Here is a 12,322-nt window from a genome sequence, read left to right on the forward strand (position 1 = left end):
AAATTTAGGACCCTTCCAATGTTGTTTTCCCTAATGGATATCAACAGTAATCATCTTATGCAGTTTGTAATGTAACAGTATGCAAACAGAGTCCTTTGTGGTGGGAGATATGACCTAATGTGTGCTACTGGTAACTGAATAACTTTGGCAGAACAGCTAATCTGTAGTGCATACAGGTGCAACCCCTATTCCTCCCACACAGGTCCAAGTGTTGTCATGTGGCAGTTCGATTAAACACATTATGTTAGTGATATGCAACGTATAAACACAAAACTGCAATAATGATGGTGTTGAACTATCTTTTGACACAAGGATCCTCTTCAAGACAGAGCCTCATGGTCGGGTAATAGGCGGCACCCACCCTAAGGCCCTCATCATATTATGCCACATTGTGCTTTTGCGCTGCATATATTCACATACAATTTTTCGTACAAATGAGAAAAAACATTGTTTGGAGCATTCAGGGCCCCAGGGCGGCATCCGCTTTGCCTGGATGGCAATCGTCTATCGTGTAAAGCATTTTTCTCTGGAGCAATAAAATGAAGCATCTGAGGTGTACTGAAGAAAGGTATCTCTTCAGATCACATAGAGGTAAATGTGATGCTATGTAATGCTATTTTATGATATGACATTGTTTATAAAGGCCTTTTATGTTATTCCTTTATTGAACTATCTATAATTATAACACAAACCTGTGTAAATTATAAGGATAGTTGGACCAGTTAAGACAATGGTTTAGACCAGTGCGAATCGGCTTCACTCAATCCACCATCACTTTACGGTCTCTTTAAGATCGCGCGGGCACGGCGCGAAAAATAAATGTATGAACGACGACGCGTTGGGGATTTTTGGTCCAATCAGAGACATGTTAAGCAAGACTGAGGTCTAACTGTCCAATGGCAACAGACTGTAGCGGGAGTGACGGTTATACTATCCAATCGCTTGGGCGTTGTAAGTGTTTTCCAGGATGTGCATGCACAAGTTTGTGTATCTGCACTGAGCAAGGTAAGGCGTGTGAAGGTGGGCATCAGAGTACAACCTTTTCCTTAATAGATCATTTCGGCAGAACATTACATGTCATGCGTCCACGTTACAAATGAACACATGAGCGCATTTGAACACGTTTTGCCGCGCAGCTGGGAATTACGGTCAAGCGGCTCGTGCAATCGCGCAAACTTCCTCCACAGTTTTCATGGGAGTCATATAGGATTGTCATTTTCTCGAAAGTAGTAACCAAATAATGTTCAAATTGAGAGCATATACCTCGTTGACAATAAAGACAAAATTACACAAAGAGCATTTAGGTTTGTTATGATTACATTGACTTTTGAAGTGCCCAAATTAATAGTTGACGTCTTTTCCGTTGTTTTGTTTTTATTCTGACCGGAAGTCGGATTGCTATAAATTGATGTGATTTGGAGAGAAATGTTTATACACTTCAAATAAAAGTCTTATTGGCGTTGCTTAACGCTAGTTGGATCATTGCTACAAACTGGGTGTTAGCAAGAATACAACAGAAACGTATGACGAAACAGTCCAGGATCAATGTTAAGGACGCAGCTACGTTAGGGATAATCAGTTAGCTGTCTTGGCTAACGTTAGCTTCATGTAGTTGCCCAGTAATATCTACTCGTTAATCTCGTAACGTTTCAAACGTTAACGTGGGCGGAATCACACATTAACATTATAGACATTTACCCGTGTTTATGCACCGCAGTCATCCCGTCTTACCCTGCGTCAGGAATGGATGCTACTCAGATGATCAGTGACTCAAACTTGGATTCAGATGAGGAGGAAAATGAAGACAAGAATGAAAATGAGAGGGGGCGACCATTGGCTAAACTGTGCATCTTAAAAAATGAGCAAGTCCCTGAGGCAGGTGAGTGATTTACTGCTGCTGTTATTACACCTTTTCTTTGGTAATTTATCAATGGGCCTCGTCATTGTATTTCTTACAATGGATGTTCTCTGTCACACAGAGTTGCCCTTGTTTTTGGGGGATAATGTGCTGGGCCGTGACCCCAACACCTGCACCCTGCCCTTGCCAGCACCCTCAATATCCAAGCAGCACGCTACCATCGGCATCTCTGTCTACCGTAGAAGAGGTTGTCACAGTGAAGTGGATATGGAAGCTTTGGTCTGGGACCTTGGGAGCATGAATGGGACCCGCAAAGGCCGCTTAAAGCTGACTCCTAATGTACGCTATGCCCTCAGTGATGGTGACAGTTTGGTGGTGGCAGACATCCCATGTCAGTATGTCAGCTGTACTGTAAACAGGGTATCTTCTCAAGGGGACATGAGGACTCCTGTGAGCAGGAATTCGGGGGTAAAGGCCAGGTTGCCAGATGCCTCGGGAGAAAAGGGAGGTGACAAAAGCACAGGCGGCAAGAAATGTTTCAATGTTGGTGCAAAGGCTAAGGTGTCATTTACAAAGACTCCTGTCAGAACCAGTTGCCTGTCCTTTGAGCAAACTCCAACCCAGCCACAGGGGACCCTGGTCCCAGAATCTGAGTCAGACTCAGATGGAGAAAGAGGGGGAGGAGGAGACCGACGGCGCAAGGCATTAGGTATATAAATTATGTAAATATGTATAGAAATGAAGCTCTGTGTTTTGTATCTAATGTTTTACTAGCTCATCTTCATTGTCTTTTACAGTGTCTGATTCTGACTCCCATAAATCTAGTCCCACTTGTTCTACATTCTTGAGTCCCACACACAAAATCATCCCTGAAAGGTATATTAGCAACTGCTTTCTGAGGGCTTTCTTAAATATGTATATTTATAAACAGTCCCTGTAATTATGTGCTTCCATACAGTTTATTCGTACTTTCATTTCTGATTATAATGCTTGTCATCTTGTTTTCCAATGTTTTACAGTGAGGACGAAAGTCCAATCACACCATCTTCCTCGAATATAAATAGACCTTACAGACATGTCAGCTTCAACAAGGAGGAGACAGAAGTAGATGTGGGAGGACAGCGGCTGGAGGAAAAAAAAGCATCTGCAATTGTGGACGACAGTGAAGAAGAGGAAGGAATGGATGAAGAAAGAGCAGCACCAGAAGGGACAAAGTCTGAGAAAAGTGGACGACATGTGCCAGTGAAACATGAAAGCAATGTCAGTCTAATGGGAGAAGATGAATTGCCTGTTTCTACACCAGCTCTCTCCACAGATGCGATCCCTGCATTTAACATGGACAGCGATACTGATATGGAAGGAGAGGAGGAAGGGGAGGCCTCTGAGGCTCCTGTGACCTTGAACACAAACCAAGTCGATCAGCCACCAAACACAGCCCAGTTTCACAAGGACATTGATACAGATGTCGATGAGGATGAAGATGCATTAGACAGAGCTCCTAAAACTGTGCCTTCCTCTGATGACAACACCAAACCTCCTCATGTTAATTCAGTTATTCAGCCTGAGGGAATCACTGTGGACAGTGACACTGATGTGGATGACGGTGCTTCTGTGTCAGACGCTGCCACAAAAGCAAAACCCATTTCATTTCAGAGTGCAAACACAGCTGACACTGCCCCTTGCTCCAAACAGCCGAAAGATTTCCACCTAGGCAGTGACACAGATGTTGATGAGGAAGAAGGACGAGAATGTGGAACAAATAAATCAAGCTCTAAAATAGATGAAACTCCCACTAGAATAGATATAAAGCCAACTTGTCCTGAATCCGCCCCTGCTGCTCCTCATAGCCTACATGTAGATATTGACACAGATGATGAAGCGATCCCTGCCCCTGCCCTCAGTCAACCCCTGGTGGTGTTTGCTGCCACAGAATCATGCACCGCTGCAAATCGAGGGACCGATATTCTGTCTGACAGTGACACAGATGTGGAAGACAATTGTCCTTTGGTTATACCTGTTGCTGTCACAACCTTGTTAGTCTCTCCCCGTACCATGTCAGAAGCTCTTGAGTCAGATTCTGGTGCAGACACAGATGTGGATGGATCCAGCATGCCCCCTGCAGGGGATGGGGTCAGTCCAACTGACCTTAGAGTGGACAGTGATACAGTTGTGGAGAATAAGGAGGCAGACATTGGAGAGGCAGGCGAGGGCCAGATCCCTAGCCTATGCAGAGAAAAGACGGATGGGTTGCTGGTTCCTCTTCTGCAGTACTGCTCTACTCCTGTACAGTTGTCAGGTAATTATTCAATCAATTTTCAAATGAGAACTTGATGGAATGAATGTAGGCTGCAACCAGTAGCACAAGAAAAAATGTTTATTGTTAGTACTCAAAATAGAGAGAGGCCAAAATTCTTGCTTATGATTAAGTTTACCAATCAAGAGAGTAGATGTTCCACATAACCACTAAAGGGAAAACACATGTTTTTATAATTTTAACTGATCCAGTTAAAACTGGACCTCGGTTTTTCAATTTGAAGATGCACTATGACCTCTTTGATCCACTGTATAAATTATTTGGCATTTTTAAGACATTTTTCAACATGAGATGTAAGCATGTTTAAATTGTCTTTTAATTTTGTTATTTTGACTTTGGGATGGTTCCAGAAGGAGTGGTGGAAGATATGGAGACTCAGGCTTTCCTGAGTCCCTCTTCAGTTCCATTTAGACGTGTGTATATTATTTTTAATGAATTCAAATAGCACATAACTTTGTTTTAAGACAGTGGGTACATCAGAGAGTTGCATAAACATCTTTATTTTTTTTCTTCTCGGTCACCCAGGTGCAGTAGCCCCTGCTGTAGGACCTGTAGCATTGTCTTCCTGCTCAGACAGCCAGGAGGATGAGGACTATGTTGTGGCCGAGACGCAGTCCTTCGTTCTTCAGACTAGAGATTGCCAGAGCAACCCTCCAGAGGACCACACCATGAACCCTACTCAAGCTTTCGGCCATGAACCTTCTGGGGATGAAAAAGATGAACAGTCCAGCCGAGGAGGGTCTTTTCAGCTGGCATTGTCTGACAGCAGCCACCTGAGGTTTCAAGTTCAAGTTCTGGCTGTGGAGAGCACCCAGTCATTTGGCTCTATGGAAAGGAGTGTGAGTCTGGAAGATACCCAAGCATATGCAGCCATCTCAACTGCAGACAGAACCTCTGCAGAGAACGATCCAAATCTTGAGGCCACACAGGCCTATGGAGAGTATAAGGAGCCTGTCAGATGTTTAGTAATGTCTGAAAAAGAAGGTCAGGTAGATTTGGCTCTCGAAGCAACACAGGTATATATTTCAGAGCCCTACAGTGATTCAGAGAAGGAAACAGATCAAGATGAGAGAAATAACATTACTGCTACTGCTGAGACTCATCCTTTAGGCTTCCCCAACTCATGTATTCTTGCCATGGCTGAAACTCAACCAGTGTCTGCCTTTAAGGAAGGGGAGCGTTTGGCAACGGACAAGCCTGTTTCCTCTGCACAACAAGTTAAGCCCATAACACAGAATGAAACAGAAGAGAAGGAAAAAATTGGGTTGACAGCTCAACCTCAGCAGAGACCCTCTGGTGAAGTTCTATCTATAGCTGAAACTCAGCCCATGTGTACATGTGACTTTGAGGAAAGTGATGATGAAAACTCAATTCCAGGTCCAAAAAAAAGTCAAGCAAGGCCACTGCAGCTTAAAGAGGAGCAGCAACAGCCCCTCATTATCTCTGAGTTATCAATTGTTGAAACCCAGCCCATGCAAATTGGAGCTGCTGAAACTCAGCCCATCGCTACAAGTGAAAATGAGGAAAGTGATGATGGGGACTCAATGCCAGGCCCACGAAAAAGAAAAGCAAAGGCTCTGCGACTCGTAGAAGAGGAGACACAAACGCTCACAAACACTGAGCTCTCTGCTGATGAAACTCAGCCAGTGGATTCAGGTGACGGAGAAAGTGATGGAGATGACTTGATTCCAGTTTCTCGAGAAAGGAAAGCAAAGCAACTGCAACTTGAAGAGGTGACACAGCCCCTCTCTAGTTCTGAAATCTCGGCTCCTGAAACTCAGCCCACGGGTGCATTTGAAAGTGAGCAAAGTGACGACGAGGACTCAATGCCACGTCCACGAAAGAGAAAAGCAAAGCCGCTGCAACTTGAAGAAGAGCGCACACAGCCCCTCACTGTTGAAACCCATCCCATAGTTATGGGTGAAGACGAGGGAAGTGATGATGAGAACTCAATTCCAGTTGCACGTAAAAGAAGAGCAAAGGCACTGCAACTTGAAGAAGAGGAGACACAACCGCTCACGATTTCTGAGGTTTGTACTGATGAAACTCAGCCCTTGGAAACACAAAATGGTGTACAACCTGAAAGGCCAAGGGGGAGACAATCTGAAGCTGCAACCGGTGGAGTCAAAATCAGAAATAAAAGAGGGACAAGGGCAAGATTAAGAGAGGAAGAACACGAAAGATTGCAGGCTGAAAATAGGGAGAGGATAAGACTGGAACAGGAGAGATCAGAGAAAGAGAGAAAGGAACAAGAAGAAAAGGAAAGATCTGATTGGATACAGAAAGAAAAAGAACAATTGGAGAGGGAAAGAAAGGAGAATGAAGAGAGATTGGAGCGTGAAAAGGCAGAAAGAGAAGAGAGAGAGAAATTGGAGAGAGAGGAGAAAGATAGAATAGAAAAGAAAAGAAAGGAACAGGAAGAAAAAGAGAGATTGGCAGCAGAACAGAGAAAACTCGAAGAGAGACTTGAGAGGGAGAGGAAGGACCAAGAACACCAAGCAAGACTTCAGAGGGAAGCAAAGGAAAGAGAAGAAAGGGAAAGACTGGAAAAAGAAAAAGAGACTATAGAAAAACAAATAAAAGGGCAAAAAGAAAAAAAGGAAGAAGTAAATAAGCCCAGTGTGCCCACAAGAGGTCGAAGAGCAGCCAGAAAAACAATTGCTACCCCAAGTACAACAGAACCAGAACAAGACTCAAGCATATCAACCAATGATGATGTCCAAGCAAGGAGAACCAGATCTCGCTCCAACTCTTCCAACTCAGTTAGCTCTGAGAGATCTGCTTCAAGCATCAACACCCAGGAGAGCAGGGGGAGAGGTCGAGGCAGGGGGGCAAAGAGGACCAGTGAGCCACCCCAGGCAGTCATTGCCAGAAGCAGCAATAGGAGGAGGACGGTGGCTACAGAAACAACAGAGCAGGACGGTAATGATATTTCTCCTCAAGGAGTCCCTTCAAGGTCTAACTCCTCCAATTCTCCCAGATCTGAGATTTCCAGCTGTAGTGTGAGCTCTCAAGACAGAGGAAGAAGGCAGCGAGGAAGACCGAGGAAAACAGAGCCTGAGCCAAACTCCATCCCTTCTATCAATGGTCAGAGTGCTCATAATTCAGTTCCCACACCTGCAGCCAGAGGCAGGAAGAGCAAGAAAACAGAGGACTCCTCTATTATGGTTCCTCAGGAAGATGATGAAGAGAAGACAGATTCTCAGCAGGCTAGTACCACAAGGGGGCAGCACCGAGCCAACGCAAATGGCTCCGAACCCACAGCTGCAGATGAGGAAGACCACTCAATTCAGGAGGAAGGTCGTGCCATTGAGGAATCTCCTCTGCCTAAAAGGAATGTCAGGGGCAGAGGTCAAAAGGCACCAGTAGCTCCTGTAGTCAGTGGTGAAGTTGAGGCTAAAGACAAAAGAAAAGGAAAGAAGAGAGACCTGGAGGAAAATAAAGAGGAGGATTTTAGCAGTAACTCCATAATTTCCACAGGGAAAGAGAAAGCCCAAACAACACAGGCATCAGAGAAGGAAGGGAAAGATGAAACAAAAGATGAGACTCCTGTCCAAGCTAAGAGGAGAGGTAGACCATCCAGCACTCAAACCAAGAAAAATGCAAAAGAATCGCCTCTTGAAGTGGAGGTGAAAGAAGAGAGTGAGAAAATAGAGGAGGAGATTGCTGAGAAGAGAGCCAGAGGTCGGCCATCCGGGTTCCATAAAAATAAGCGAGAGGAGCTAGAAGAAAGGGGAGCATCTGCCAGTTCCATGAAACAGGATGCAAAAGTGGAGGCATCAGAGGTGACTTAATTACTTCACTTTTAAATAGACATTTTAAACTTTAGGTCTAAGGAAGTTTCTGTCTTGATTAAGACAAAAATACATTAAGGCTGAAACATAACTCAGACAAAAAGGAAAGCAGCGTCATGTATAATTAGTGTCCGGGAACTTCTTACATTGAAGAGGAAGGCTTTTACCTTTGCCAAAGGCCCCTATGCATTTCTCTCTATGAGTCAGCCTTTCCAGCCATCATAATGTACTGCAGTCAACCTCAGGGACAGTCTAGGTCTCTCTCACTCTCTCAGCAACAAGAGTGGTCTGACCTGCTCTGCATCACCATTAATACACTAATGAATTAAGTGCCTTAGTGGTCACACAGTTGCTTCCGACTCTTACTGTATGTTTTATAATCTTTGCTTTCCTCAGTCCTCCTATCCTCACCATTCTCCTTGTGTGTTACATGCTTTGCCCTTGTCTGTCATCATTCTTGCACTGTTTTGGTTCTTCTTTCTTAACCCCACTCCCCTCTCCCCCTCTCTTTCTCTCTCATTTAACAGCCCCAGACTCCAACCAGCAGTGTATCCCGGAAGCGACAGGCTCCTGCGGACTCGTCTCCTGTGGCAAAGACTCCTCGCGCCTCCTCTGCTTCCCCTGCAGCTAGTGGTCGACGACGAGCTGCGAGCCAGGCCTACAAGGTCCGAGTGTTTATCTGTGTGTTTGCCTTTGTAAACCTGTGGGCATTTTTGTCATACAAATGATGCACAAGAGGGGTATTCGACCGTTATGATAAATAATATAAAGGAATAAAATTTGGGAAATTAGATGAGAAGATTGATGCCACTCTTTTATCTGTTAAGTGTGGAGCTAGAGCCAGACTGGGATTAGCCTAGTTTAGCATTGGTATTGGCGGCAGGGGGAACAGCTAACCTGGGTCTCTCCTAAATTCAAAAACACACCTACCAACACCTCTATAACTGGCTAATTAATACCATTCATCTTCTTTGATTAATCCTCACACAAAGAGAAATGTAAAAATGACAAGTCATGTTTCCCCGTATCCAGTGTTTAGGCTAGGCTAATCGCGCCCCCCCCAAACAAACACACACACACACACACACACACACACACACACACACACACACACACACACCCCAACTCCAGCCTCATATGGAATGGACAGACATGAGATTGGTATTAATCTGCTCAACTAAATCTTGGCAAGAAAGTGAATACGTGTATTTCCCAAAGTGTCACATTCACACCCAGGATGTTTAGAGCAGTTTAATCTATCTCAGCAGAGTTTAACTGGTTTGTTTGATTTTTTTTTTTTTGTTTGTTTTGTGCAGGCAAGAACAGCTGTTTTGAAATGAGATGGCACCAAATAACTGCTCAGTTCTCTCCCAAGCAATCAGTCCTGTTATTTGTGAGGAGTGATTATGTAATTTTAGACAGCTATAGGAAATGACCCGGGATGCACGGTGAAATGCACAACAAAGATATGCTTTGCCAAAGTTACAGGGACTCGAATCAGATTTGTTTCAGTGCCCCCATTTCCAAAATCTCTAATCTCATTGGTTGATAAATTATCAGAAATCTCCCCAATAAACCCCAGCGTGAGGCTTTAAAACCAAAACTGAAGTTTTGAACACTGTGTGTCTGCCATTCCCTCAGGTGCTGTTCACAGGCGTGGTGGATGAGGCTGGGGAGAGAGTGCTGGCTCGTTTAGGAGGCGGCATGGCTAAAGGTGTGGCAGACATGAACTGCCTGGTGACTGATAAAGTGCGCAGGACTGTCAAGTTCCTGTGTGCGTTGGCCAAAGGAGTCCCCATTGTCACCACTCACTGGCTGGAAAAGGTAAGTTACTATAATAGCAGTTAAAACTGACCCGAGACCAGTTTTTCTCTCTTTGATAAATTAATGTGGAAGTATATACATAAATAGTACACAGGGACGTACTCTAATAGGTACTCTCCTCTCCTGGTGTTTCAGAGTGGTAAAGCTGGGAGCTTCCTGTCTCCTAATGCTTTTGTTGTGAAGGATCCAGAGCAGGAGAAGAAGTTTGGTTTCTGTCTGCAGGAGTCTCTGAGGGTTGCCAGCAGTCAGCCTCTCTTACAGGTACTCCGACGCACTCATCCTATTTATTTCTGTGCTCTTATATTGAGAATGAGAGATTGACAGTGTGTCAGTGTGGTATTTCCCTTTGCACGTGGCACAGGTGTGGTGGGTAATATTGACACTGAGCAGTAGTGAGTCATGGTTGGAATCCAGAAATGTTATTGTGAGAATCATCCTCCGCCTATCACAGATCTGAAAACCTTCGCTCATTGCTTTTAGCTCAGCCTCTTTACAAGAGCAGAGTGTCGATTGTTTACCATTATACTGTGGCTTGTGGGAAGTAATTTGACATTTTCTGTTAATGTACTGGTTATGTTTTATGGGCACTTAACATAAGGAAGCAGACAGTAATGTTTCCATTTCTGCTACAAAGCGATAGTTTTGATACCACATATTATGCTGACAGCAGCTACAGTTAGGGAACAGTATACATGTGTAATACCAAAATCCAGTCCCAAGAGTCTTGGACTGATTTCCTGACACGTTCTTGCAGTGATTAAATAAAAACATGTTGTGTACTTTATCTCTTCTCTTAGGGATATGAGATCCATGTTACAAAATCAGTGAAGCCAGAGCCAGTTCAAATGAAAGACATAATCTCCTGCAGTGGAGCTATCTTTCTACCTAAGATGCCCTCTTCTCACAAGGTACCAGTCAAACGTAGAGCCCCTCTCATGTTTCACATAAAGTAAATTAACATTAAATTGTAGTCATCTATCTTCACATCGTATTAGTCCACCTTAAATCTGAATCTAAATCGTAATGACCTCTTTCATTTTCTGTCACCTCGCTCTCTCTTAGCCTCAGACTGTAGTGATTTCCTGCGAGGAGGACTGGTCGCTGTGCGGCCCGGCAGTCTCTGCATCTCTCCCAGTCGTCACTGCTGAGTTCATTCTCACAGGAATCCTTCAGCAGAAAGTTGACTTTCGAACCCACACTCTCTCCGCCCCTGTAACTTATCTACAACCTGCAGGAGGCAGAGGAAGGGGCAGGAAGAAGACATAGCATCAGCAGGGAGTACTGTGACTATACACGCAATGACGCGCCTACATATGTGCGGGAAATCTGCACTAGTGTGTCCACATTTATCATTTGCAGATACCCTTTCAAATTAGAGACCTATAGAAGCACCAGTGAGTCAACTGTTTGCTACCCGATGAAAGACTTGAAGACAGAATTTGGCAAATGCAACAAGAGTTGAATGTAAATTCCTGTATGTACATTGTCAGCACTGGAAGCATGCGGTGTCATTTTACTATTAGCTGTCAAATGTTCAAAAAAAAACTAATTTTGTATGTACAAATTCCTGTTTTGCAAGAGGGTATTGTGAGAAGCAACATTTAGGAAGTTTACCAAAGGGACAAGTGTCTAATTTTGAAAGAAAAACTTTCAGTGTAAGTCTTTCTTACAGTCTTATTTTTTGCCTTATATATATGGGAAAAAATGTAGTTTTGCTGCTACGCATGGTGTTAAATAATTACCCATTAACTGTACTTGTCACTCTCCCCTCTCCTCCTCCTGTGTGCTCAACCTCTCCCTTTACACAACAACAAGCAGAACAGGAGTTAACACTGCTAAATTGCTGCTACTCTCTGCGTGCTTAGTGCTTAAATTCAGCCAGCCTTTTTGGCAGGTAACCAACCATAAAAGAGGGAGTTGTATAAATCATGTTTGGATGGTGGAACCTTGGAAATCACTTGTTGTGTTTAGAAATCCACCAGTTCCAGTTGCCAGTAGATGGGAAAAAAAAAGTGTGTTTCCTTTCCTTATAAGAGGTGCATAGGTAATCATGACCTACCAGTGTATCTGTTGTTCCTCTGTCTCCATTAACCACCACCACCACCTACTCCATTAAGGCCTCATCCAATCCTATTACCTCCAGGGATGAGACACGATATATGCACCTGAATGCTGATGCTGTTTCTACATCAATATCTTATGATGTTTTGTCCTTGCCGTGCATTTATCTGTCTCTTCACTTTTAAAGGTATGCTGTTTTTGTATGGTTAAAGAAATAATAAAAAAACAAACCACAGAACTGAAAGTATACAGAACATTTGATTTCTCCTCGTGCTGTGTCATTGGTGTTTTAAAGAAGGACTCTTTAGCTTGTATTTTTTTAGAACTGTGAACTAGCTAATATCTTAACACCAAGTTTGTATTTGAAATCTGTCTGTACTGTCAATGAAAACATTAAATAATTTCAATGACCTTTTAACCACGTTTATTTTCTTTTGCATCAGCACACTTATTGTGGATATTGCGCTTCAT

General features: G+C 43.7%; 1 protein-coding gene across 5 annotated transcripts; it reads left to right on the top strand.

Annotated features, from left to right (window-relative positions):
• Nucleotides 1–936: 936 nt before the first annotated feature.
• Nucleotides 937–12,269, top strand: mdc1 (mediator of DNA damage checkpoint 1). Of its 5 annotated transcripts, none has more exons than XM_040117466.1 (12): nucleotides 937–1,005; nucleotides 1,718–1,879; nucleotides 1,980–2,567; nucleotides 2,656–2,734; nucleotides 2,878–4,154; nucleotides 4,523–4,585; nucleotides 4,698–7,957; nucleotides 8,494–8,631; nucleotides 9,608–9,790; nucleotides 9,926–10,051; nucleotides 10,588–10,698; nucleotides 10,853–12,269. In XM_040117466.1, the coding sequence occupies exons 2-12, from the start codon at nucleotides 1,744–1,746 to the stop codon at nucleotides 11,054–11,056; spliced, it is 6,165 nt and encodes a 2,054-aa protein (XP_039973400.1). In that variant the 5' UTR covers nucleotides 937–1,005; nucleotides 1,718–1,743; the 3' UTR covers nucleotides 11,057–12,269. The 5 variants fall into 5 exon arrangements, with proteins under 5 accessions (XP_039973400.1, XP_039973402.1, XP_039973403.1 ...); XM_040117468.1 differs by having other exon boundaries at nucleotides 978–1,020; nucleotides 1,742–1,879; XM_040117469.1 differs by having other exon boundaries at nucleotides 988–1,005; nucleotides 1,742–1,879.
• The last annotated feature ends 53 nt before the right edge of the window (nucleotides 12,270–12,322 follow it).

This window comes from Xiphias gladius, chromosome 22, assembly GCF_016859285.1.
Source record: "Xiphias gladius isolate SHS-SW01 ecotype Sanya breed wild chromosome 22, ASM1685928v1, whole genome shotgun sequence".
Taxonomy (NCBI): domain Eukaryota; kingdom Metazoa; phylum Chordata; class Actinopteri; order Istiophoriformes; family Xiphiidae; genus Xiphias; species Xiphias gladius.

Coding starts and splice junctions, on each gene's coding strand:
- mdc1 (XM_040117466.1), top strand. CDS start 1,744: ATGGATGCTACTCAGATGATCAGTGACTCAAACTTGGATTCAGATGAG. Junction 2,735..2,877: donor CACAAAATCATCCCTGAAAG/GTATATTAGCAA, acceptor AATGTTTTACAG/TGAGGACGAAAGTCCAATCA. Junction 10,052..10,587: donor GCAGTCAGCCTCTCTTACAG/GTACTCCGACGC, acceptor CTCTTCTCTTAG/GGATATGAGATCCATGTTAC.